Here is a 26,603-nt window from a genome sequence, read left to right as displayed (position 1 = left end):
CCAAGCCCTCCTGATTTACTCATTTCATTCTTTAAGGGAGTCCACTCCTATCACATGGTGGGGCCTTGATAGGTAGTAAGGATTGCTTCCTTTAGGTATCCATCTCTCCAATTGTACACACTCTCCTTTTCTAGGCTATGGTATCGAGCATGCTCAGTGTGTTCCTCCCTCAGAGTTCTCAGAGCCCAGCTTCATCACAGAGTCCTACCAGACGCTGCATCCCATCAGCTCAGAGGAACTCCTGTCCCTCAAGTATGAGAACGACTACCCTTCTGTCATCCTCCGGGACCCTCTCCAGACAGACACCTTGCAGACAGACTACTTTGCCATCAAGCAAGAAGTGTTGACTCCAGACAACATGTGCATGGGGAGGGCTAGTCGTGGTAGGTCAAATTTACTTTCAAATTCCTTGGGTACAAGAATGACCTTTATGAGTTTTTCAGGCCCAGTTTTACTCACTTATCATCAGTCTGGTATTCATCAGGCTCAGCCTTTCTGTTTTTGAGTGTGTTCGACAATAAGACCTTTTACCGGGGGATTTTAGCCTTATACAACATGGTGGCCGTAGTTGGACTTTCTTTTCTGCCACTAGTCCCAAATAACAACATGAGACTTAAAATTAATTAAGAAAACTCGGCCTTAGTATAGGCTTGCCTCACTAGCTCTTATAACTTAAATTAACTCATTTACATTAATCTACATTTTGCCCTCTTTCATTTTGTGTATCTGACTCCTTCTGTGTCTCATTGGCATTTCCCTCAAGCACCTAGAATCATCCTGGGTTCCTCTCTTTTTCCCAGAAGTCCCACCTATCTCCTGCCTAGCTATTGGTCACTCAGCTTTTTCTTTCACCAATCACAGCAACACACCTTCACACTGTGTACAAATATCTCACAACAGATGGCAAAGAGCTTGGGGTTCATGCTGGAACTAAGTATGGCAGATTAATAATCAAATGTGTTATTAGGGTAAAATGGTTTTGCCTATGTAATACTTCTAATTGGATTTTGCAAAGGAGACTGCAGTTTCATTAAGAGACTTTTGTTTAAGAGCATAATCTTCTTGAAGTTTGATGTGTGCCTTTGGTGTTCCTCGTCGGGTACACCTGGGCCACACTATAGAACCTGACTTGATACCTAGGATGACCTTTGCTGTTGATTCTGGGAACTTAAGCCACTTGTGACTTCTTTGGTTTGGGAACATGCAAGATGGTTAACCAGTGGTTTATTTGGAACTGGTCATCAACAGTGTGGTGAAAGTGTGTATTTAGCTAGGGGACCAGGGAAAAGAGGTGGCAAGAGGCTTCCAAATGAAGGTACTCTTGTTGACAAGGCTATTATAATAACGATAAAAACATTCACTGGCAGTAAAACCAGTGTTTCAAAATAGGTCTGGCTGACCTGACGTTCCAAAGGTAAAACATATGTGCTGTTTAAGATGAGGCCATAAGCATTTGACCGCTAGGAGCAGTGTGTTCAGATTGTTTTGTTGTTGAGAGAAGTCTAGTCTGTGAGAGGGAGGGGCTTCTTCCTACAGCAAGAGCCCACTTGTTTCTGAAAAGCTAAAGGTACTTTTCATGATGGGTAAATGGGAAAGTAGTAAAAATGTGAGGAGGGGGGTAGTGATTCCCACTCCCTGTATTACCTGTGCAGAGCTCTCCAAAAGCAGGAGAGCCCAAAGGAGTACCCTGTGGCCACTGTAAACCATGCTTACTGTCAGATTCTTCAAGTCTTTAGGCTCACACTTCTCCCAGCAGGCCTCGGGATAGCTAACTGGCCTTGTACAGGGAAAGTCCCTGTGAAACCAGAACCTGAATGGTCCTTCTTAGACTCCTGCCTTGTTTGTATTTCAAACCAAAGGGAATGGGTGGGACCACGTCTGTCTTCCCCTTTCTGTCTGTCATTTATTTTTGGGTGTGTGTCTATTTAAATACATGCTCACAACCGTGTGCATCTGTGCACTTGAAGCAGCTTGAAGCCTTACAACCATTTTCTTCCTTATGGGGCGGTCTCTGTGTATAGTTAACGAGACTGAGTTGTGGGTTTAGGGTTCAGCTATGTTGTAAATCTGGGTAGATCTGTAATCATTGTTTTACAATTGTGGCTGGTTTCGCATTTGTGTAAATGCCCCTTCTCCCTTCCCTTTTCTTGGTTCTTGGGTCCTCACTATCCCCTCAAACCCTTACTAGTGATTAAAAACCCAAACTTATCCTTACTAAAGGACATCAGGTGTTTCTTTGTGGCTCCACTCTCCTTAATCTCCTTCAAGCTCAGGCCATAGACTTACGGGGAAGACCAGCTTGTTCGGGCCTGCTTGCTGCATGGTGGCTGCACTGTAGCATGGCTGGCCAAAGGGCCCTTGATTCTGAGTGTTGTGATTGGTCTAGACGGCAGACATTACTGTTAGCTGACTATTAATAATCGTAGTATTCAGATTGTGTGTAATAGTCTACAAAGTGCTCCTCTGTCCCTCTTGTTTGTGCTATAAGGCCCGTCTTTGTGTGAGGCTTCTCTGTGGGTTGCTGTGAGGCTACTTATCTACTGTGGAGAGCGCTGTTCAGTGGGATCAGTTGGCTTTGGAAGGACCTTACCGAGGCATTTCTCAGGAACGATGGTCAGTGCTTGTCTTAGGGCATGCTTGCCTCCCTGGGTGAACACAGAAGCAGAGCTGAGTATCTAATCCTGTTGGATTCAGCCAGTTTTGTGGAGAAACTGCCCGTTAATGAAGGCTTCCAGCTCTCGGGTTGTGACACAGAACTAAAATGAAAGCCGCACTCTGCTCTAAACCACAGTCTGAACCGAGTAGCATCTGGTGAGGCTGCAAGAGGGTAGTGACGCCTACTTTAGCACTTTGGCTAAATGAAGTGCTTTCAACTCCCGGCCCTCCAAATAGAAAGATGGCTGATAAGAGGAACTGCAGGAGACTCGGGCATAGAGAACAACTACATACCGACGACTCAATGGGCAGGGCATCCTTCATGAAATCTTAGGCTTTTGCTCTATTTGGGTGCCAGAGTAATCAAATAACAGTTAACATCCATAGGCTGTCTGAGAGAGCCCCTTTCTATGAGGCACCAGAGAGGTTTCTGCCTTGTGGAAAAGGCTATGGAGTTCTGCGTATGAGCTGCTTCCCTGAGACATTTAATGTGACTTTAAAAGATAGTAATACTGGAAAGGGACTGATGTGGTACTGGCTGGGCAGGCTGGGCTGGGCACTCCTCGGGCTCTGCTTTGCCCTCCTTTGAACAGATGAGCAGAGAGAGGGAAGTGAGCTAGGAGCTCTCTGTCTTAAGCTTTACAGGGGGGAGCAGACGGTAGACTGTCCACAGCAGTGGGTTGTACCAGAAGTACTTGTTTGATCAAGGCTTATTTAAAAAAAAAAAGCCACCATGTCTTTCCCTTGTATTTAACTTTGATTTGGATAGCTGCTTATGTTTGAATTTTATTTTCTTAACCAGTTCTCACTATCATGAAGAAGAGGGTATGGCAGAAGCACACTAGTACATGGTTTTATAGGGCATGTTTACTTCAGGATTTACCCAGCGTTATACAGTTGAGAATTGATTTGGGAGTATTTCTGCAAACGCATCTTGCTTGGACTGGAGAGAAGTAGCCAACCCATCTCCCGAGATCAGCCTCCAGTTGCCAGAAAAGTTGCTGGACATGAAATATTATATATATATATATATATATATATATATATATTCCTGGGAATCTTTTTAGATCTTCAGTGTATTTATTTTTCTCTTGAATTTTTCTTATTAGCCCCTCTTTTCATGGCATTTTTTTTTTTTTTGCCAGTGGAAATTTCTCCAGGAATGATTACACAACCACAGCAGCTGTGTATAAGCTGGTTTGGGAAATGAATGAACTTGCGTGATCTTGTGGTCAGTGAAGAATGCCTTAAGCAACTCACAGAGTGGAGGGTTTCTGCCCTGCTGTGGGCTTTAGCTCCTCTCCCTTCCTCTCTGCTTCTGCTGCCCTGGAATATGAACTCCAAGTGCTAAACTGTGTCTGAGAGGATAAACAGTACGGTTTTCTGTCCGCAAGAATGATAGTGAGCTTTGTTGGACATTGTTTTCTTCTCCTTGAAGGCATCCTCTGACTTCGTTCTCTATCTGAGAGGGCATAAAGGAATCACTCGATATTTGGGGAAAATGCTTAAAAAGTACTTTAGTGCCAAGGTCAAGGGAAGCCAATGTGCTCTTAATCTAATGGAATCTTTTTTTCTTATGATCACAATATTTTGCCAAATTGGACCTTTAGAAATCATTTCATTGGCTGGAATTGAGAGAAAGAAATTCCACCCGACAGGGTTCTGTTTGCTTTTTCATTAATCCACTAAGTCTGACATATTAACCAGGAATCTCATGACAGGTAACATTCCGCGCTTCTACATTCTTGGCTTCGGAATTCTCCAGGTTCAAATACTATTGTGTCCACATGACATATCAGAGGGCTAGAACCTGATTTCAGGTCACTATGCTGGGAACTATAAACCAGGCTGTGGTAGCATCTCTGAGGTGGTGGCTAGACCAACCTCCTTCCCCCTTCTGGGGCTCCTGTATCCCTGGGCCCTCTCTCCCTTCATTCCTTTCCAGGTCTGATTAGCAATCTGTCCTCCATAAGAGGGTTTTTACAGTTGTTTTTTCCCAACCCCTCCTCCCTGCCCTCTTCCTACCTCCTCCTTTACCTCCAGGTAAACTCGGGGGCCAGGACTCTTTTGAAAGCATAGAGAGCTACGATAGTTGTGACCGCCTCACCCAGTCCTGGAGCAGCCAGTCATCTTTCAACAGTCTGCAGCGTGTCCCCTCCTATGACAGCTTCGACTCTGAGGACTATCCCGCTGCCCTGCCCAACCACAAGCCCAAGGGCACCTTCAAGGACTATGTGCGTGACCGTGCTGACCTCAACAAGGACAAGCCTGTCATTCCTGCTGCTGCCCTGGCTGGCTACACAGGTAGGCACCCAGCCCCTGTCTAGGTGGCTATTTGCATGCTTCTGTGGGTCAGGTCAAAAGTGAGGCACAGAGACCCAAGGGCACCCTCTTTTCTTTCTGTATAGAGTAGCTGTCTCTCAAGGGTCTTCTGTCTCAAGCCATGCTGCTTGGGAAAACTGCTAATTTTTTGTCAGCCTATCTCAAGGGTTCATTTTTAAGAGTGGTAGAAAATTTAGCTTGAACTTCTTCCATATCTGGGGAAGACCTGTAATGACTGGGAGTTTCTGGAAACTGCCTCATGGCTGGTATTGAGGGACTTTTGCTCTGGGAAGACCATTCCAGATATGAAACTAGAAGCTGGCATTTTTTAAACACTTGAGTTTAGAGGCCTGCATGCTGGAGAGTTTCACAGTGTGTTTATCATTGCAGTTTGCCTTCTGAATTTAGGAACAGTGTTCAAAACCATGGCCAGATCTGTACTGGATTTCCATAGTAAAACACGTAAAACAACAACAACAGCAACAACTTAGCATTATGGTTGCTTTTCTTCCAGGAATGAAATCTATAGTTAAAATAGTGGTGATTTCAGAAAGATCCCGAAGAGAATGGACTTTGAGAGAATCTGGCAGTAGAGCACGGTAGTTCACCGTTCAGATGGACAGCAGTATATGCGTTACTTAACCCAGGAGCCTTGGAGTAGTTTGTCCGAGAGAAATCCAAGGAGTACTAAATAATAAATGTGCTGAGCATCAGGGCCTTTCTGTAAGACTGCGGCGCTTTCAAGGCTTTGTTAGAGGGGAGCCTTGGCTAAGCATGGCCGTTCAGGTGTGCTTTCGCCGCCGTCTGCTTACACTGTCCTGCACCGGGACAGGGGTGGGACAGTGGGACTGGAAACAAGCAGCAGGCGTGACCTAGGGTAGTCTTGGGCCTTTTTCTGAAATTTAACTGATCTTCAAGAACAAAATCCATAAACTTTCAAAAATTACTCCTCCTTCAAAGATCCAGAATATATTCCCCATATTGTCTTCCACGAAGACCCTGCATCAATAGTGTTCAGGAGATGTGTTTATGATTGGGAGAGGTGCAAGGGCCATATGTCGAATCAGAAGCCACAGATACACTTAAAAATCTGTGTTCTTTTCTTTTTTGAAATGCCATCTTTTCTTTTTTGGAGGTGTTGGTAGGTGAGAGACTTGCTACATTTCAAGAGCATCTTTTTCTAACTCCAGAGAGCAGATTTTGGGGGCATTTACTCATTTTCATCAAAGGTATTTGAGATTAGAAAAAGTACAGGTCTTTCAAGGTACAAGAATGGCAGATCCTGGCACTGGAACTAGCCTGTCTCCAGCTGGATGCAGTGATGAGCGGGGAGGGAAGAAGGGCTGCTTCTAAGGGAAGAGAAAGACAAGGCCAGGGTAGTGCTCAAATGATTGACAGTATTCTTGTTTGGATATTGTTCAGTAGACTTTTTCCTTCTCTCTCTCCCTTCCTTCCTCCTTCTCCACATGGGATGAGGGATTGAAACAGTCAATAAGTAGAAGAAATGGGAAAGTGATCCATCACTTAGCTTTCTCAAAGCCTAAACTCTTTAAATTAAAACAATATATTTTTAAAGCATTTCCATATTTAGTTTCTGTTTCTCTACAATTGTGGATTTGACTTTTTCAGACTCAAATGGCGGTGAGAACAATAGCCCAGAAAACAGAAGTCCTCTGAGCCCCCTCCCAGCGCTAACACACTGTGTGATTTTAGGCAAATTTACCTTGTACCTTTTTCTACTTTCGTGAGTAGAACTGTTCACCCTTATCTTGACAGTAGGAGACGTGTGAAAATGCAGTTGAACCAAATCGATTAATTAAGTGGGTGCTAGACGGTGTACTAGAGACAGTGAGGAGAAAACTCTACTTGTAACAAGTTGATGATTTCAGCAAATGGGCACCCACTGGGTATGGAGAAGACCCCCTCATGGGTGTTCTGTCTTGTTCAATCTACTCTAAATGTCTTTAGACTTGTCTCTGGTTGCTGTGGTCCAAATAAAGCTTGAGATTTGTTAGGTATGCGTGAGCAGACCAAATTTTGGTGTCTTTTCCCATGGGGCCTGCCTTTGGGGAACGCTTCCTGCCTCCACCACAGGTTCTCTGATCCTGTGGCTTGATGGCCCCTTCTCCTTTCAGAAACAGGCATGGAACACGCCCCTGCCTTGTCTCTTACCTGAGGTGATGGCTTTAGTGTCTACATATAGGTAACTGGCTTTATGCTGGCTTGGTAGAATGAGCTGACATTTGAAAAGTCTTTGAAAAGTAGAAATCACTGTGTAACTGTGGGCAATACTTTTATCATGGTTATATATATATATATATATATATATATATATATATATATATATATATATATCACTCATTTTCTCCCTCTGGTTATTTCCATTTCCTGTCCTAAAATTCAGTTGCTGCTGCTTGTTTGTGACCCACACTAGGGACTCTCAGACTTCTGCACCGTGACTGCATGGCCTGCGCTACATGTATGTGCTTAGGTGCACCTAGCTGAGAAGAGGATGTAGTTTCTGCCCTAGTCTAGGGGCTGAGGTTCCTGCCCGCATCATCTCCACAGGAATACATTCTCCTTCTTCCTGTGATATCTTAGCCTCTGCACTGTAAGTGTGGAGATCAGTTAGAAGCTGATTTTCACATTCTCTTGCTCAGTTACATTCTTCCTTCAAAGATAAGAAAATTGCATCAGCCTTCACTGGGCTCCCATGGCAACTTGTTAAATTAGGTCGAGATGTGGGGGCAGATAACATGGCTTGAAAGGCTGCCTGTTAGCTGAGTGAAGACTACATCAAATGCAGCGTTGGCTTCCGCCAGAATGTACCTCCTTTCCTTGCTGCTTACGGTTATCAAACTGATACAATCAGAAAGCTCCATTTTCTCTCGTTCATAGATACATTCTGAACCCTTTCTAATTATAACAGTCAGAGAGCAACTAGCCCACTGTTTCTGTGCCTTGTAGACCTCAGAAAATTGCTGAGCTCTCACTCTGGGCTTGCACGCTGGGAAAATCAATTCGTTATGATTCTGGGCCCTTTCCTCCTATGTCTAGCACAATTCTAACATTCATTCATGTCATTAATAGGTTTGGATATAGGCATCTTGATTTCAATTTCAATGTAGGGCTAAGACAATATACAGGATTATTAAATAGTAGTCTTTTCTCCTCTCTGTCCTTCTAGCCCCATTTTAGAGATGGTGAAACTGAGCACAAAGAACATGCTTTGTCCAAGGTCAGGTAATTTCATTCTGCAAGAAGGGAGCTCCTCAGTGAATCTTAAGTGCTGCATGTCTTGCTTGAATGCACCATCTGTTCTTCAAGTTAAGGAATGGGAACACTCTGTGGGTGTCTCTATGTCCTTCATGCAGGGATTCAGACCCAGGTGGCTTCTCATCACTAATTAACCCTTCTTCATACATGTGGTTGAGGGTATGGGGGAGGGGTAGAGCTGGTTTGGGCTTCAGTAGAGTTCCTGGCCTGTGAGTCACCATTATCGAACTTCATTTCATATTCCTAGTCATGGGCACAGATAAGGGCCCATTCCTCTTCCTGCTGCAGGTGATATTCAGCTGATCCGCTGGCAACCCATGTCTAGATATGACATTGCCCACTAAGCTGTGATCGTGAAGGAAGGAAGTCTTTCAGGAAGAGCCTGGAAAAGCCTATGCCCAAAGCCTTTCATTAATGATCATAAAAGAATGTTTCATATTCTCTCCCCCCCCTCTCTCTCTCTTTCTCTCTCTCCTCTTCTCTCTCTCTCTCTCTCTCTCTCTCTCTCTCTCTCTCTCTCTCTCTCTCTCTCTCGATATCACACCAAAAGCAATCAGCCTTAGAGGAAAAGCAGCCCCATGTGTCTTCTTGTAGGTCCCCTTAAATTGCCTTTGGTGTGAATGAATTCTATTCTGCTCATTTCATAGACAGGAGGGTCAGTCTAAATTCACAGAGTAAGACAATCCCCAGTCTAGCCCAGAACCCCTGAGGTCTGACAGTCATTGAGTTTTAGGGTGCAGTAACTCAAAACTACTGATAAAATACATTTGAGAAACAACTTGACGACACAAGGAAGGCTGGCCAAGCCCCTCCGTTCAGTACATGGCCTGTGATTTTGGCATAATACCTGCACTCACAGTCTACTGAAGAAAACCAAGTTACAAAGTCATCTGCATTTACTAGGGCACAAAATGCTAACAGTGTTGGGAAACTTGATGGGTCCAAGTTAGCAATAAGGGAAAGGGAGGCGGGTTGCTGAGTTCATAATGTAGCGCGCATCTGTGTAGATTTCAGGTATTCCAAACACGGGTTAGGGAAGGTATTAGGATCTAGGAGACATAGGTCTCTCCATGCGGGCACTGCTGGGATAAGACATTGAGAGGTGGATAACATTGACATAGGCCAACTTGTCGTAGTGGGTAGAGGTCCTGGTTGCCCACTGTGAGCATTGGCCACATTTTCAGAAGCCAGAGATGCTGGGGAGTGACTTCTCTGAGCTCCGAGTCTGGCAAGGCTGCAGGTAGCTCAAGGGCTTGCCAAAGCCAGCACCGTCGGAATGCGAGTGTTTCTGGGCAGTGTCCACATGGGGAAAGGAGGCTAGGAACAAGAAGGGCAGAGACTGTTTCCCTTTTGATCTCTGCTCGCAGGAAAGCAAAAGGAATCTTCCTGCCCAGTTGCAGCTCTGAGACCTGCCGGATTCTTAGCCACTGTACAGCCTGATGGCAGGTCCCAGGGGCTCATGTTGGGCGGGTTTGAGTCTCAGTAGAGGCCTGGGTTAGTTAGCCCGCTGTTAAGTTATAGGTCAGTGGAGAATTACTTTGGAGTACCAGGGAGGAAAATTCCCAGGACAAAAACTGAACCGGGTGTTAGGAGAGCAGGTCTCTGCAGCTGCCTCACGGCTTCTGCTTCTTAACTGCTTAGTGCGGTGACCGTTAATCATTTTCCACCAGTAGAATTCCTATGGTTGGAGGGTGTGGCCACATGGTTGTTAACTTTTTGTTTCTGAATGTCTTCAGAGTTTATGGGAAGAGGGATTCCTTACTGTTGCTTGTAGTTTTGAAAGCTGGGGTTGGCTGAGTTTCCTCAGAGCATTGGGCCAGAACTGTATACGCTGCCCTTGGAGTGGCTTTGGAGTCTGTCTGAACTGCTGCACATCCGCGCCTCTCTGAGACCTGCTTGCACTCTGGATAACAGGCTGACTCTTCTGTTTGAGGAACAGCTCCCCTGTGTGCCTCTGAGAAGTCTCTGAGTCTCACAATTTGGGGCTCACTGTTTCTTTTACAAACTCTCACTATGCATGATGGAATTGGGCGTGTCTGCTTGGGAATTCCATGCTGACTCTAGTGTGAAGCTCCACCTTTTCTGCCTTTGAAGCAGGATGTTTCCATTGAGCAGAGTGTGGCCTGCATGCTGTGAGACATGAACACAAGTCCTGGCTGCCTTTAAGCAATGATTTTGGAAAGTCCCCACAGCCTCTGACATGTCCTAAATTCTCTGACTCTGTCCTGTGGCGTCTCCTTTTCTCTGTGGTGCCCTTCTGTCCTGGCTGTGGAGAAACTGCTCCTTTCCACAGAAACTCAAGTCCAAAAAAAATCACCCCTGTTCCTATGTGGCCCACACTCCCCAAGTGAGATTTACTCGATGCCATGGCTTCAGTGACATCAGCATCCCATCTGCCATTCAGAAGTGCCTTCACAGTGAAGTCCAGACCAGTGAGAGGGTGGCCACTCTGCTGCTCCACCATGAGGCTATCACCTAGGGCTCAGGAGCACAGACTTGGGCTCGGCCACTGCCCAGCTGTGGGGCATTGGGCCATCTCACAATTCTGTGTCCCTTTTGTTTTGTATCTGGAAGATGGTAGTAATAATGGATCCTGTCTCGTAGGCAAGTGAGAATTAGTGAGTTCATGGAACCATGCAGAAGAGTGATAGCTACCCAGGAAGTAAGCCCGGAGTGACAGCTCATTCCTACCCCATATTAATCTCTCACCCTTTCGTCTTTGCAGTATAATTCTAGTTCTTTGAGGTCAGGAGATATATTTCACTTATGGAATTCCAGTAATTGCTGACAGTATCACGAGACAAAGTAAGACCTTGAATGTTAGTTTGGCCCCATTTGATCTGCAGCCCAGGCTGCTGAGTGTGTTAAGCACCTACTATATCCCGGGCTCTTTCATATAGTAACATTTGTTAACTTTTCACAAAAGGCATACACAGGAGCTTCTGTTTTTCTCATTGTACAAATGTGGAAGGGGAATGTCTAGACTAAAGCCACAGAGCACATAGGATGCTCGCAGAGTTTTCATATTGTCTAGCTAGCTAGCAACTAAGAAAATATCCAAAGTAGCAAGAAGCAGCTAGAGATGGCTAGCTATGCAAGCAATGTGTGTGGGAGCATCCCCGGAGGAGCAGAGGAGGAGTCAGGGGAGCCTCCAGAACAAGCTGTGGGCCTGGACAGAGGAGTTTTAAGTAGGAAGTGGCTCTGCTCTGTCTGCGTCTCAGCCTCTGAAATGGTTCAGCCAGGCTGGCAGGGAGTCTTTACGTCTGGGCCTGCATGTCCCTTGCTATGCTCTGACCCTGACGTTTGGACATGGTAGAGGAGGTCTGTTGTATCGCCTGCGGCAGGACACCCGAGCAGCGGTTAGTGTGATAGCCGTATTGGACCAGACCCACAAGAGTGGCATCTCAAGAAGCTAGCATCGCTTTTCTGTCTGGCCCGGGGTCATGTACCTCCATGTTCACAGTGGCACGAAGGGCTTTGGGGTTCTGAGCATGATGTTGGCTGTAATTAACCCAGTGGTGTGACTCACATCTGCCTGACAGATAAAGAGAGTGAAAGTTCTCCTAGGATGACTGAATTCGAAAGTTTAGACTCTGAGAGGAGGGTAGGACCCAAGGTGTTTAAGAGGCTGGCAGGACACAAGCCGTGTGGAGGAGTTTGACATTCGGAGTGGGTGGGGCCGTTTCTTGGGAAGGCCTCTCCGGGCTCCTTCTCTGGCCCCAGTTCTTCAAAGGCGTAGGCAGGACACTTTCAGCTTACTGCATTATGGTGAGCTAAGAGGGTTTTAGCTCGCGCTGCTGTTAATATTCCGTTTCATGTTCTAGTCGAGCTACAACGCCCTGCACTTGAAGCATGTTCAGAAATTAGTTGCTGGCCGAGGGCTTATGAGAGCTAGAACGCCAGTGCTCACTTAGGGTCCAATGCCTTCCCAAGAGTTACAGCAGGCCAGACTGGCAACGTTCTTCATGTGGAAGATGTAGGGTAACCTCTCCCCCAGAGTTAAATCAGTCCCAGAGGGGGACTTCAGAGTTACTCTTCAAGTCTGGAGGCCCGGGCTCATACCCCTAGGCATTCAACCTATCTTTCTTTTGTTGCTTACCTAGGTACCCAGAGCAAGGTGTTTGCTTTAAAGTGTTTATATAGGTTAAGAAAAAAACTGTCTGTTGGTTTAGAACACAGTTCTCTTCCTAGCACTGATCTTAGCCTGAGCCCTCTCTTGTAGCTTCTTAAAAGGCCAGTTCCCTAGAAAACACCGGGAGGAAAAGGCTATAAGGAAACCCACTTCCTGACTTGAGGCTCACTGACTGGCTGTGCAAGCTCACGTGCAAATAGGCTACATGGCCTTGACAGCTCTGTGGTGAGCTTAGAGGTAAGAGGTGGCTGCTTCGAAATCAGCAGTTTCCAGCCTGTGGGGCGCGACCCCCCAGGGGTCGCATGTCAAGTATTTACGTTATGATTCATAAGAGTACCAAAATTACCCATATGAAGTAGCAATGGAGTAAGTTAATGATTGGGGCTCACCACCCATGAGAGGCTGTATCAAGCTGTTCAAATCTACTAAACAGCTTTAGGGAGGTTGAGAACCACTGATCTAAATGGAGGTAGCCCCTTTAAGAGAACAGAGCAGTCCTGTGCCACCTGCTGCTGCCCCCACTTGGGGACACTTGAACACCTGCAGGTGTACAGAGCAGGCCTTTCATCACGCGTTACAAATGTGTAACTGCCTTCTCCAGCCCACGGCAGACAGCCCAGCGAGTCTCACTGAAACCTGTGCCAGGTGGGGAAGCCCAGCTGGCCAGTCGCTGCCCACTGCACTTGGTGACCAGCTTGCCTAGGCCTTGGTGGCTAGGCAGGGTGCTCCACTTCTCAGTGAGTGTTGGTGGACCATGTTTGTGGGAACACTGGGTTAAGGTGGCAGGGTCTTAGGCCAGAGCATGAACGATTAGGGAAAAAGTCTATGTGGGAAAGAGGATCTTAGTCTGTGTGCGACCCAGCTTTCCCCATGCCGGAATGGCTTGTAATGTTTTCACTTGCAAAGCAATTCGCTCTGCTGCCTCTTCTGGTGTGTACCAATTTTTAATTAGAGAAAGGGTTTCAATCTCATTCTGAACTTAAAAAAAATCTTTAGTGGTTATTCTGTTAAAGTATTTTAAAAATTGTATTTATATGATTGACTTTAAAAAAAAAGTCTCAGAATTTCTGCTTTTTCAAAGTTGCCACATGAAAGGTTGATTTCATTCATGGAAGCACCGTTAAACTTTATCCTGAAAGTTTACAGTTATTTCTTTGAAAATCCTGTTTTGACAAATACCTTTTCTGCTGTCTTATACTTTTCTGTATGATCCCAGTGCTGCTTCCTATTCTTTCCAGTTTGCTCCATTCTGAGGTTGATTCCTTAGTGCGCTTGCTCTCTTCCTTTCTCCCCCCCATGTCTCTCTAATAAAGGCTTGATTTATATAGCTGTAAGTTAAAGGCAAGCAGGAATTTCTATTTCCATTTTAAGAACAGGAAAACAAAGCCCAGAGAGTTTGTTTTGCATCAGATTCCATTTGAATCAGGAAGAAGTAAAATCAAAGCTCTGTAGGGGTCACTCCCTATGGAGGCTTCCCCAGAGACGGTGTGCATATATACATATATATAAATATATCATATTTAATATAGATGACATGATTTATGTGTGTATGTATGTTTGGTTTTTCTAGGATGCTGTCACATCTCAGTCCTTCATTGCCTGCCATGTAATTTTTTTTTTAAGTTTTCTGAAATACTCCCTCGATGGGAGTGGCAGTGTGTATGTGTGGGGGTGGGGTGGGGCACAGACATGATAGGCCTGAACTGGACACTCAAAATCTGCTTGAGAACGGTTTTCCAACTCCTTTCCATTGTTAGATGCTGGTTGTCTCAGCAATAAATTGATGCAGGTCTCTGGATTCCTTTTCATCATTGTGTCTATCAAATATAGCATTAATGGTCTCTTCGAGCTCGTATTCTTACTACTCTTGGGTTCCTAGGCGTCAACACGGGAACATATTTATAGAGTATAGGATAGCAGGGACTTCGGACCATGGCATTTTAGGCAGGCTGTAAAATATACTGCATTTGGGTCTTGTTAGAAGTGAGGTGGGACAGGACCGTGGCACCAGGAAGGTGAAGGTGAAGTAGACGGCGACAGCTCTCGGCATAAAACTGAGTTGGAGTATCGAATCATCTTTGCTCTTTCCTTTCAAAGTTCTTTCCTGGCCTATAGCGCCAAACCAGAGAGCAGTATCATCCTGAAACAGAGCCTTGTGCTGTGCAGTCTGCAGCCTTGTGCAGCCTCTGATCACAGCAAGAATCTGTTGCATGATTTCTATGTAACTGGCTCCTGAGCACCATGACTTCATGGAAACAGTAAGCCTCTGGTGTTGTCTGTGACTGAGAAGGGTGTATGAGACTCTGGCGTCACGCACCCTACCTCGGAGACAGGTGCTCCTTGGGGGTATAAAAAGGGAGGGTGTGCTGAGCAGACGGGTCATTTCCGGACTCCGGTGTTCTGTTTTTGCTGTCACCGTTGGCTGTGGGCAGAGACACCTGGCTGGAAGGGAGGGGCCAGCCAGACTTTCTTCGCTGTTTTAGGGCCACCTGGCAGATATGTGCTCTCAGGGTAGAGTCAGCCCCGATGCAAGGGTGATCAACCATGAGAGTTTCATAGGTTAAAATAAATATGCCATCCTACCCACACTGAGGTATTCAATTTGAATTTCAGAGTAGAACTAAAGGACTTCAACTTCTTAGAGCAGCATGAACCCCCTAAGGACAAGAGGTGTGGTCGCTTTATTTTAGGAGCATGTTGATGCAACATGACTGGGTGTCACCCATATTTTGGTCCTAAATATAATTTAATAGAGAGAGGCCTTTCGGTACCTTCCAAACCTGTATGCTTTGCTTCTCTCTCTCTCTCTCTCTCTCTCTCTCTCTCTCTCTCTCTCTCTCTCTCCCTCCCTCCCTCTCCCTTTCCTTCCATCTCTCCTCCTTCCCTCCCTTCTTCCTTCTTTCCTTCCTTCCTTCCTTTTTCCTGAGGACAGTGGTGTTGGTAAAGCCACCCATTAAATGCTGATGTACCACAAACACAAGGAAACAAAACTGGAGGCATTTGATGAAACATCACTAGAGTTGACTGCTGGGAGGTGTGTGCTGATGAGGTGCTGTCCTAGACTTCAGAACTGGAAACAGGGACTTTCCTGGGAGCATATTTTCCAACAATGAGAGAGAGATGGACCCTGAGCAAACCATCAAGCCATGGTGTTAGGAACCATAATATAAGTGGCTGGGGAGATAGGCAGGTGGCTCAGTTGGTATAGAGTTGCTTCCCAAACATGAAGAACTGAGTTTGATCCCTACCTAGATAGCACTTCCCTAAAAACCATGGCATGTTGATATACATTTGAAATATCAGTGCTGGGGAAGAAAAGACAAGATGAACCATGGAGCTCTCTGACCTAGTCTAGCCTACTGGGTGAGCCTTCGACCAGTGCAGACTCTGTCTCCAAGGAAATGATGGTTCCACTGAGTGTGCTACCTGAGGTTGTCTCCTACCTTCCACATATGCATGCACACACATGTGCAACACCCTCCACACACATAAAAAGAAATCACAGTGACAGTATTAGCAGTCTGCCAGGACAACAGCTGTCTAATGTTGACTTCATTTGTATGAACTCCACTGTCCTGTGTTAGCCTAGGGCACTGGTGATAGCCGTGGACTATGGTTGAAGGGGGAATGAGGAAAGGGTAGAAGAAGCTGAAATCCAGTCCTCCTCCCCTTTGCCAGCTTTGAGGTCCCTGCCATAGGGGCTCCTTGGGGGTATAAAAACCTAGAGACCTAGAGACCTAGAGAACAAAAGGAATGACAATGACGCTCAGCTTCTCAGAGGATGGGGCAGGGAGACTGTAAGTTTTAGGACAACTTCAGTGAGAGCCTTTCTCAAAGGACACACATACATACGTAAGTAGATAAGTGAGTGCATAGTTGAGGGCTTGGCTCAGTCTTAGCAAACTTGCCTAGCATGTGCAGGGACCTAAGCTTAGTTCTCAATTCTATAAAAAGCAATCGCTGAAAACAAACAGCAAATTTCAACCAAACAAGCCAGACACATGTGTGCACATGTGCACGGGCACATACATTAATAAAGTGTACTTCTAGCTTACTTAACTTCGGTCGTTATCCTCAGAGTCCATGACCAAAGAGCAGGTGACATCAGTAACTAGTCCTCGACATAGGTGGCAGGCCTTGCTATTCCTCGATAATGACAAAGTAATCAAATAGGACTCAAATGAACAGGAATTTATGTGAAGCTGCTTCTGATTTGTGGCCTCTCTAGGGTCCCCTGAAGGGCAGCATGCTTGGTGTTCTTTGTCCACTTGCCCAGGCCCCTCCATGTGCTTCTTCCTAGTCTGGATCTTGCTTTGCAAATTAGGACTGCCAACATTGTATAAGAATTTTCCTCTCGTCTTGAGACTGAGAAGGAAAAGCAGTTAGAGGAAATTCCCTAACTTGGGTGGCTGGAAGAGGGCAGAACAGGGGGTATGAAGTCAACCTAGGAGATGGGAGCATGATGGGAGCCGGGCTGAGGGGTTTGTGTGTGTGCCGGACTCCTTCATGCCCCGCCTTGGAACCTCCTCCTAACAGGGACCCCTCTGTTGTTGTGGCTCCGAGCTCCACGGAAGCAACATACTTTCCCAGTGATGCCACTGGATTCCTGATGTGTGACACCGCAGGGCAGCATGGTGAAGGATGCCGTTGACTGCCTTGGGGCCCCAGACAGGCCTGCCATTGTGAGTCACATTTAACATGTGAGCTCCGTTTCCCATGACTGGCACTATTCTTAGTACCCGTTTCTGCTCTGGGGGACAGAGGTTCGCTGGGGCTACCATCCATTTGGGGAGGTGGTTGGAGCTGGGATCGGGAGGAGAAGGTGAAGGGAAAATCGAGGAGGCTTTGAAATTTCAGAGCATGCTGGAGCAAGGGCAAAGGATGGAAGCTGAGGGTGTGAACAGGTCTCTGCTAAGCAGCCCAGAAATGTCCTCAGGAGACCTGTAGCGGGGACTGCGAGTCTCCTTCATGAGTCTGGGGCGTGGACTTGGATGCAATGCGGCTGGCAGATATACAGAGCCAGTAAGCATTGTAAACCCAGAACTGCCTTTATGTTTGCGCCTCCTCGTGAACCCAGTTTCCCCTCCAGAAGTGAAGGGAGTGAGGCTGATGCATTGCTGTAGGAACGAGGTCCTGGTGGCACCATTGAGAGATGAGAAAACCGCGAAGCCACGGCTCTGTGACCTTCCTCGTTCTGTTGCTCTCTCCAGCAGAGGGGAGTTGTGTAGAAGCCAGTGAAATGGCGCCAGAGGGGAAGTGTAGTTTTAAGAATTGTCTCGTTAGGTACAACAGTGTAAGTTCTTATCCCCCTCTTTTGAATGGGTAGGGGAGGAGTCTTGCTACTAGGCCAGGGTAGCCTTGAACTCTCGCTTGTCCTGATTCTGCCTCCTGAGTGCCAGGCTCACATACAGGTGTGTGCTAGCACACCTAAATGCCTGTGGGCTGTCAGAAGGCATGCATCAGCTAACCTGGGTTTTCTGCAAGAATCCCAGGAATGAGGCTTGAGCTGACATCGCTGCTCTCTCAGCCGTCTTGTTATGGAACCAGAGACATTTCTTTCTGTCCAAGTGCCTCCCTCATCTTAGGCACCTGTGTGCATCCCTTCTTTCTGGTGGATGTGGAATAAAAGACCTCAAGAGCATGCAATCCTAGGACTCGGGTTACCAGTGCCCAGAATTAACATTTTTGTGTTCCCTCTGAACATAGGAAAACTCACAGTGAGAAAAAAAAAATCTTCTCCAGCCAGGATTCCCATGTCCCCAGCCATATTCAGATGCGCATAGGCTGTATTAGGGAGCACTTTGGCGTTGAAATTTAGGTAAAACTGCAGGATAATAGCTGCTTCTGTTCCCTGGGCTGGTACTGATTATATGAACTGAAGTCTCCTTTTCTGTTCCGGCCTCAAGGGGAGGGACTTTGCTGTGCTCCTGAGCCTTCCTCTCTAGAACCTGCAGATGCTTGCTAGGCCCTGTCAATGACTAGGATCTGCCTAGGTCTTTCCATCTCTCCATCCCTCTGCTCAGCTTGATATCCAGCTTCTCTCTAAGAGATTTTTAAGATACTCTGAGGGAGGTTCTACTACTGTATAACTTAGCCACTGCAGGGCACTGAAGGGGCTGGCAATGCCACTTATTGGGGTGTGTACCCAAGTTAGTAGGTGGGGTGTCTCTCAAGAGTTCTGTGACTGCTGAGAGGCCAGGAAGGTGGCTCCTGGAAGCCAGATCCATTTAGCGCTTGGGCCACTGCAATAGGACAGTCAGTTTAGTTAGGTCCATGGCTTGTGGTTTGGACAACGTATTGAAGAATCTGAGGTCTTGACCTAGGCCTTCTATTTCTCCTCTGCAAGTTAGATACCCATCCTGTACATTCTGTTTTCTTTCTGCTGAAAAGTAATAGAAACCAGCAGACTAATGGCAGCAGCTAGAGCCACCGAGGATTCAAAAGCAGACGGTAAAGCATAGCTGTGTCCGTGTTGTGCAAGCTGCAGTGAACTGTGTGGCTCCCCTAAGTGTTTTGTTAGGCGTTTTCTTGTATCTGAGGTCTGTAGTGGTGATGCCCAGTAATCAAATAACTCTGATGTCAGCTTTTCTGTATCCGTCTCTCAGGGATGCTAGTGGTTGTGTAAGATGACTGAGCATCACCAGGGAACTTAGAATTGACATCAGGACTATGATAGTCCATTCTCAAGAGCAGTTTGCCTTCTTAGCTCCTAGGCCACTGAGTAGGGCTTCTCAGTGGGTCTCTCATTCGCCATGTTTATCTTCCAGTGGCTGCTGACTTAGCTTGACTCCCAAGGAATCTGAGCATGTATCTGAGTTGTATACTATGTGGATTTTTACCAGCAGGTAGATGTGGAGTGAGCGAAGGTTTACAGCACTCTGGCTTGTTTCTTCAGATAATTCATTTGCTTGGAAGGCAATGCTGAATGCTTTCATTCCTATCCATGTATCTTGCAAGATGGCCGAAGCTATGTTCTCAGTGTGGTGAGGAAGAGCTGGTTCATTTAGCACATGTAGCTTGTGTGTGCTAAGGAGAGAAACTGAGCTCCTTCCGTTACACCTGTTGGGGTCTGGCCCTACATGCTTTCTTCTGTGCTGTTGAGAAAGGCTGTCCTGGTAGTGAATCTGCTTTGGAGTAAAGTCACATCAGTCTCCTGAGTAGCTTAGAAACAAAAGGGCTGCCTGAGCCCCACGCTCGGCCAATGTGGGGCAACTGTCTCTGAGCATACCTTGAAGGAGTATAAGATAGAAAAAGTGAGCCTCCTAGGGCATAAAGGACTTTCCTTTTTTGATGGAGACAATTCTAAAGTCTGTTTCCTGATGATTTTGAGTTTATTTTGGAGTAGACACATTCAAAAAATTTAAGTTTGGGTATTAGAATATTAATGTCATAAAGTGCAGTATAGATATTTTAGGTATTGACAGTTAAATCTATAATTTTCTATCTAGCCATACCGATACATTAGTTAGGATTAACTTCTTCTCATTTCATAATAGAAAAATAACCTAAATCATTTAGAATAAGAGATTTTGGACTGTTAGGGTAGACTAGGCCTTCTAGAGTTAGATGGGGGAAGGGGTACAATGAGAGCTGAACCTATGAAGAGAAACCCTGTAAACACTACAGGGCCGTCCTCATCTGACCTCTGAGGATCCCCTGGGTGGCAAGCTAATTTGTCACGTGGTGGCAATGCATTCCTTTCTTAGTCCTGGCCTGGAAGTAGCAGGGGTGGAGCAATGGCAGAGAAAACCATCATGACTGAAGTGCACCAAATGCCCGTTCCTTGTGAGAGGATGCAAAATAAACATAGAGACCGATTCTTCTTCGTCACAGGGCAGGGCCAGAAGCCCCTCCTCTGGAAAATGCCTCTGAGCTTTGACTTCTGCCTGGTCCTGGCAAAGACTTTTCTTTCTTCTAAGTCAAATGTAACACCTTAGTGTTTAAAGGCACATAAGATACTCCCTGCCAGACGGGGTGGTGCACACCTTTAGTAATAGCACCAAGGAGGCAGAGGTCAGTCTGGTCTACATAACAAGTTACAGGCCAGCCAGGGCTACATAGTGAGTACCTCTATGAAGCCAAATAAACAAACAGGCAGCAAAGATTGTACCTCCTTAGAACATCTTTGAAGACAGACTATATTTTCTTCCCAGAGTTTGCATAGCAATGGAAAGACCCTGAAATTAATAATAAAACAGGCAAGTGATAGATTATCTTATGTAATTTTCCTCGTTTCTTTTGGAAGGAAGATCTCCACTTTTTCTGAGCCCAGAGTACTTGGTCCAGTGTTTGTGCTGACCCTTGCCTCAGTTTTCTCCTGTCTAGACAGGCTGAGGGGAGGGATCTGGGGCCGCTATCCCGGAGGGGGCAGGGGCTGCCGCTGTAGGCTTTGAGGGTGTTGGTAATGATTCCTCGTGCCTTGTGCTTCCAGGCAGCGGGCCTATCCAGCTGTGGCAGTTCCTTCTGGAATTACTCACTGATAAGTCTTGTCAGTCTTTCATCAGCTGGACAGGAGACGGCTGGGAATTCAAGCTTTCTGACCCAGATGAGGTAAGGAATGAGTAACCGGGAATCCCAGACTGAGGAAGTGGGGGAGAAAACCCTGGGCTTTTCTGTGATCCTCTGGGCCTGCATTGCAAGCCCAGCACTGCTGCTTCTTGCTGCCTGTGTGCCCTCGAAGGAATGATGTGGCCTGCACAAGCTTCAGTTCCATCGTTGACAGAACAAAGTGTGCCCACTGTCCCATTTGCCTTCTGGGACAAACTGATATGCATGTAAATTTCTGGTGTCCTGTTGGCCCCTTGTCAGAAGAGGCACCTTCTGTGCCACACTCCCCTCCTGGTTGCTGGCTCTGGGGATGTGAGTGGCCTTGCGAGATGGATGCACTTCATGCTCTTTGCATCCTTTGTCCCTGAGTGCTTAGCAAAAGGTCCATCTGTGCCTCACTCCATTCCAGTGCCAAAAAATTAGTGGCTCTGAGAGAGGAGATCTTTTTCTAGCACATATAAGAAGAAATTTGTACCCAGGCACAGAAAGGATGCTTCTTGCTGGTGGATGCAGGGGTGGCAACTCTGGCCTTTCCTCCACAGCTTCCTGTTCAGCTTTGTGCTTTCAAATTAACGACACCTGCTTATAATGTGGGCAGAGGGATGTCTGTCCTTTGGCTGTTCTTTTTCCTTCCAAATCAAGTATTTTAACCCCATCCCCTAGGAGTGTAGAGCCACCATGTTTTCATCAGCTTAAATAATTAAATTGAGTCCAACACTTGTAAACTAGAACTTAGAAATTCTACGGCAGTCATGTGTATGGAATGGGGACAGCATTCTATTAAGAGGAACACGCTGGCTTAGAGAGACAGCACATAGTCTCCCTTATATTTAGAAGCTGAATTGCGGGGTCCCCTAGAAGTAGAGAATAAAATAGTGATTATCAGAGCATGAGCAGGGGGAAGGGAAGCGGGTGGAGGGACAGTGGCTACTGAAGCCAAGGATGCTGTTACAGGAAGAGGTAACTTAGAGCTACTGCAGTATTGAAGGGTGGCTGCGGAACATTCATCAGAGATTTCAGAGTAGCTGATGGGGGTTCTTCTGAACGGTCCCCAGAAAGTAACAGTAAGTAGCTGAGGTTTAAAGACACACCATTTAACCTGGTCTGATCATTGCACAATGCATAGCTGTATCAAAATGTGGCTTTGCACTATTCATATTTTGCTGAAATATTCTGAATTTCCATGGCTCCTTAGTGTACAGTTCCACATACAGTTACTGTGAACAATGCAAAATATTTTTAAGAAGGCAAGTGGGGTTCAGAGGGACTCACTCAGAGCTCTGGACACACACAAATTTCTGAGCATTTTATTTGGCCATCCTGAATCATGATAGCGGTGTAGAGGAATATTCACTGTATTCTGGTATTGCCTTACAGACTTTGACCTACTTCCATTTAATTCAATTTTATTTCAGGTGGCCAGGAGATGGGGAAAGAGGAAAAACAAACCCAAGATGAACTACGAGAAACTGAGCCGCGGCCTTCGCTACTATTATGACAAAAATATCATCCACAAGACGGCGGGTAAGCGCTATGTGTATCGCTTCGTCTGTGACCTGCAGAGCCTGCTGGGATACACCCCTGAGGAGCTACATGCCATGCTGGACGTGAAGCCAGATGCTGATGAGTGATGGACACAGAAGGGACTGGGGGCACCCTGCTGAGACCTTTAAAAAAAACAACTGTGTTGGCTGGACTCTTAATTTTTCGTTGTTATTCTATGTTTTATTTTCCACAACTCATTTTTCATATTCAGGGGTGGGAGCTAAGGGAGCTGCAGCTGTATTCCATTGGCCATGGGTGAGGCTGGAGAGAGGAAGTGAAGACCTCTGGGGTGGGTGGGTCAAGAAGTTCCTGAGCAGACTTTCCAGGAGAGAGGAAAAGGTCTTCTCAGAAGTGTGATGGACCTGGCTTGCAGGAGGAAGAAACTAACGTGTCCAGTCATTAAAACAAGTCTAAGGAAAAAAAGTCCACCTTGACTTATGGATCTAAGAGCAGGAGGACATGGTCACATCAAGAGTAACGGGATTGATGAAAACCATTCAGATTGGAGGGTGGGATAAAAACATTTTCTTCAGGGGATTACTGAAAACAAGAATCATTAACCTTTCTACTTTTTGAAACAAAGATGGACTTCAGTGGAGGGGGTCCGAAACTGTTTTTTTTTTTTTTTTCGTGTTAAAGTTTATTTTATTAAATTTTGTGCCAGTATTTTTGTTTTTCTTAAAAAAAATTGTCTTAAGCTCTAAGGTGGTCTCAGTATTGCAGTATTGTGAGTTTGTTCTGATTTGCTGGCTGAGGATTCTGTCACAGTGAAAGGCAACCGTTTATATAGACCCCATCGGACAGGTCAAAGCTCTGCTCTGAGCTCGGAGACCCCAAACTCACCTGACTTACAGCTAAGGGAAATGAATGCCGATTCGGGAGCATGTGAATTCTACCTGCAGTTTGTGTCACATCTTCACGTCACCCTTTACTTGTCACTGAAAGGACTTGTCAGGCTTTGGGCTTAGAGTTAGTTAAGGGGCATTAAGTCTTTGCACTGAATGTATTTTGCAGCTCTGATTTGGGACCGTTGTCAACATAGGAACACTGTTAAAGGTCTTGGAAAGGAAATCGAAGGAGGAAGAGTAACCTGGTTTTGGATTAGCTCTCTACCTGAAGCCTAGATGACTGGGAATAAAAGCTGTGTGCATGGGCATTACCCCCTCAGGGCTTAAGTAGGCCATTCCAAATGAACACTCTATAATTTCTCCTCTATGTCTTATTTTCCTAGCATCCCACATTGTAGCCCTCTCCCGCCCCAACCTCATTGTTCAGTAGAGTGGAATGTAATGCTTTCTGATAGGCGAATAAAAGTGTGATTTCAGATATCACGGCATGAATCAAAGAGTACAGGCTTGCTAGGCCCAGAGGTCATGGAAATCCAGAGCGTATCTCAGAAGCACGTAACTTGGCCTCCTTTGGGAAGAGGCTTTCCTATGAAGAATAGGAGCTTGTCAGGTAGGACTTCGGGTGAGGCTGCACGCAGAGGAAGTGGTGGAGAGTGCTGGAACCCGGGGCTTGACCTGTTACCTTGGCAGAAGGCAAGTGAAGGTCAGCTGCAGATTAGAAGAATGACTTAAAGGTGAAAATGCAAGGGAAGGAGCTTGGTGAGGAGAATAAGGTGGCCCATGATATTTAGATACGCTTGTGGTCCCCTCAAAGCTTAAATACAAAGAGGTGATTGAGGCAGCCATCTTCCTGCCAGTTGGGAGGGGAGACCTGGAAAGAAGGTATTGGGGGGTAAAACAAAACAAGAAAATATTCCTGGTAACATTAGGATCCCTTCCACTGGATTCTTGCCTGGTTAAGACAATGATAGTACATGTTCATGGCAGAAAAGAAGGCGATTGAGGTGGGCATCTCCATCTTTCTCCATCTCATTCCTTTTGGGGATTTCGCTAAGAAAATGAAAGTTGTAACTACGTTGTATCCTCTTCATGAGATTTGATGACTCCCAGATTCTCTCGCAAACCCTGAATTACTAAGAGCAGAACTTTTGCCCATGGGTGTTCTGTACTGATTGATTGGAGCGTCCACACAAGGAGGTGAAGGCAAAACATCCCAGCTAGATATTTTAATCTTACAGATGCAGGTGCCTTAATGAAGCTCTCAAAATACTTAAGAGCTGCTCAGGGAGTATTAGGTGGGATCATTTGGATTACGTTGTTTTATATTATGTGATCTTTGTTGGGCACTGGCAGTGTGTGTGTGTGTGTGTGTGTGTGTGTGTGTATGCACTTGTGTAAAACTGCAACTGAAATAATACTGAATTTTCTACTTAAGTCTGTCTATGTTTCTCTAATGGTGAAAGAGTATAGCCAGGGCCGATATCATTGCTTGCTGTTTGCCACAGGGCTTTAAACAACCCCTTTCCCAAGTGATCCTCCTTCCCTATTCAGTTCATGCTGAGAACTCCCCTTCTGTGAGTCTAATGCCTGCAGTCCCTATGGCAGATGAGTGGAGAAAGTGCCCCCTTGCGCTCTCAGCTCGCTGACTTGCCAAGATGCCCTTTCTCCCTAGGTCCACCATTTTCAGGATCTGTAGATAGTATATTAGTCAGACAGCTTTGTTGTCCATCTGGCCCGATGCTTTTTCTCCTTCTGTCCAGAGGCCAGAGACCATCCCAGGAAGAGTGGTGGGTGGTTTATATACACTGGAAATGGAGCAGCCTTGTTGCATTGATGCTCTTTAAAAACACATTCACTTCAGAGGGAGGGGGAACAAATCTGATCGAGCTGGGCGACTCTCTTGTTTTCCCAGAGACATGCTTTAACCTATGTATGGCTTTTGCCTCAGAGTCCGGGAGAAGGGGGCTCTTTATGTGGGGCTCTGGTTTTGTGGCCGTGGAGATTGGTGGAAGCATTTCTAGATCAGAGGCGCTCTTCCTCACTTTGGAGACCAGCACTCTGGGTTGTAAAGCATTAACCTTCGTGGTGAAATCACACCTCTCTTCCAGTCATGCTGTGCATGCTGCTTCCTCTGTTGGGGTCTATATAAATTTGTTGAACTCTTACGAACATTCCAAAGACGTTGAAAGGAACCACAAATATATGTATACAAATACATATATGAAGTATATATGATAAAATGAAATTATCTCTATCAGGAATACTGCCTCAGTTATTGAATTTTTTTAAGAATACTTTTTTTTTTAAAGCTGAGAATTATTGGGGTAAAAAGATGTTATATTGTGTTTGACTATTTTCCAACTTGTATTTTCATATAATTTATATTTTTTAAATGCTGAAATTTAAAAGCAAGATTTAAAAAAAAGGAAAAGCAGGTGCTTTTTAACAATCAGAACTGAGGTAGCTTAGAGATGTAGCCGTGTGAGTGTCTTATATGTTTTTTTTTAAACAAATGCAAATAAAATTCTTATGGGGGAGTTTTTTGTTTGTTTCTTTTAGTAGCTGATGCTGGCACATCATTTTGCTGGAAAGTTTTTTATATACTGTAGCCTGATTTCATATTGTATTTTAAACTGTGTGAAATTAAAGAAACAAAGAAATTCATTCATAACGAGGTGGCTCTGACTTGATTCTTTCCTGTCTACATCATGGGAAAATTAGGAGACAGTAATCAACCAGAGAAAAGCGGAGAAGAAATACAGTTGAGTTCCCCAGATCCGGCAGCTTGGGATCATTTTAGATAAAGATTGACTAATGAAAGGTTAGAGAGATGGGGGCATGGTCTTAGTGTCCCAGTGATTACCTTTATTGTTTATTTCCTCTTTTTGTGGGTGCACCGTGCTTTGTCAAACCTCATTTGTTCATGTCTGAAGGACTAAGAACTGTGTAAAGAAAAAATTGAATGATTAAGTAGGTAGCCATTGGAGTCTAGCTAGATACAGTTCTTGATATTAAATAGACAGACAAGACTGTTTGGTTCCTTCTGATTATAGCTGTGTTCTTTCGCAATTTGGACTTATCATATCCATCTCTTTGGCCCTAACCCTTCTACTGGGGCTGGGAATCAAGAACTATAATGTCTCTTAAAACCCCTCCATCCTGTGTTATGAGTAGAATATGTATGTCCAAGTGTTTGGGGAGGGGAATGCGTAGGGCTGTGTTCTCTATGCTGCTCTTTCTTGTTGAAACTGTAGAAGAGGTGGATGTTTTTAATTAAC

General features: G+C 45.5%; 1 protein-coding gene across 5 annotated transcripts in view; it reads left to right on the top strand.

The window, feature by feature from the left end:
- Positions 1 to 25,996, top strand: part of Ets1 (ETS proto-oncogene 1, transcription factor) — a 122,789-nt gene extending 96,793 nt beyond the window's left edge. For all 5 annotated transcript variants that reach the window (XM_050120033.1, XM_050120034.1, XM_050120031.1 and 2 more), the window contains 4 exons: positions 135 to 383; positions 4,699 to 4,959; positions 20,817 to 20,935; positions 22,348 to 25,996. In XM_050120033.1, coding sequence (XP_049975990.1) covers positions 135 to 383; positions 4,699 to 4,959; positions 20,817 to 20,935; positions 22,348 to 22,563 — 845 coding nt within the window. In that variant the 3' untranslated portion in view covers positions 22,564 to 25,996. The remainder of the gene's footprint in view (positions 1 to 134; positions 384 to 4,698; positions 4,960 to 20,816; positions 20,936 to 22,347) is intronic.
- The last annotated feature ends 607 nt before the right edge of the window (positions 25,997 to 26,603 follow it).

This window comes from Alexandromys fortis, unplaced genomic scaffold (assembly GCF_014885135.2).
Source record: "Alexandromys fortis isolate MF-2015 unplaced genomic scaffold, M_Fortis_MF-2015_v1.1 scaffold_168, whole genome shotgun sequence".
NCBI lineage: Eukaryota > Metazoa > Chordata > Mammalia > Rodentia > Cricetidae > Alexandromys > Alexandromys fortis.
Note: the sequence above shows the minus strand (reverse complement) of the source record. Positions and strands in the feature narration are given on the sequence as shown.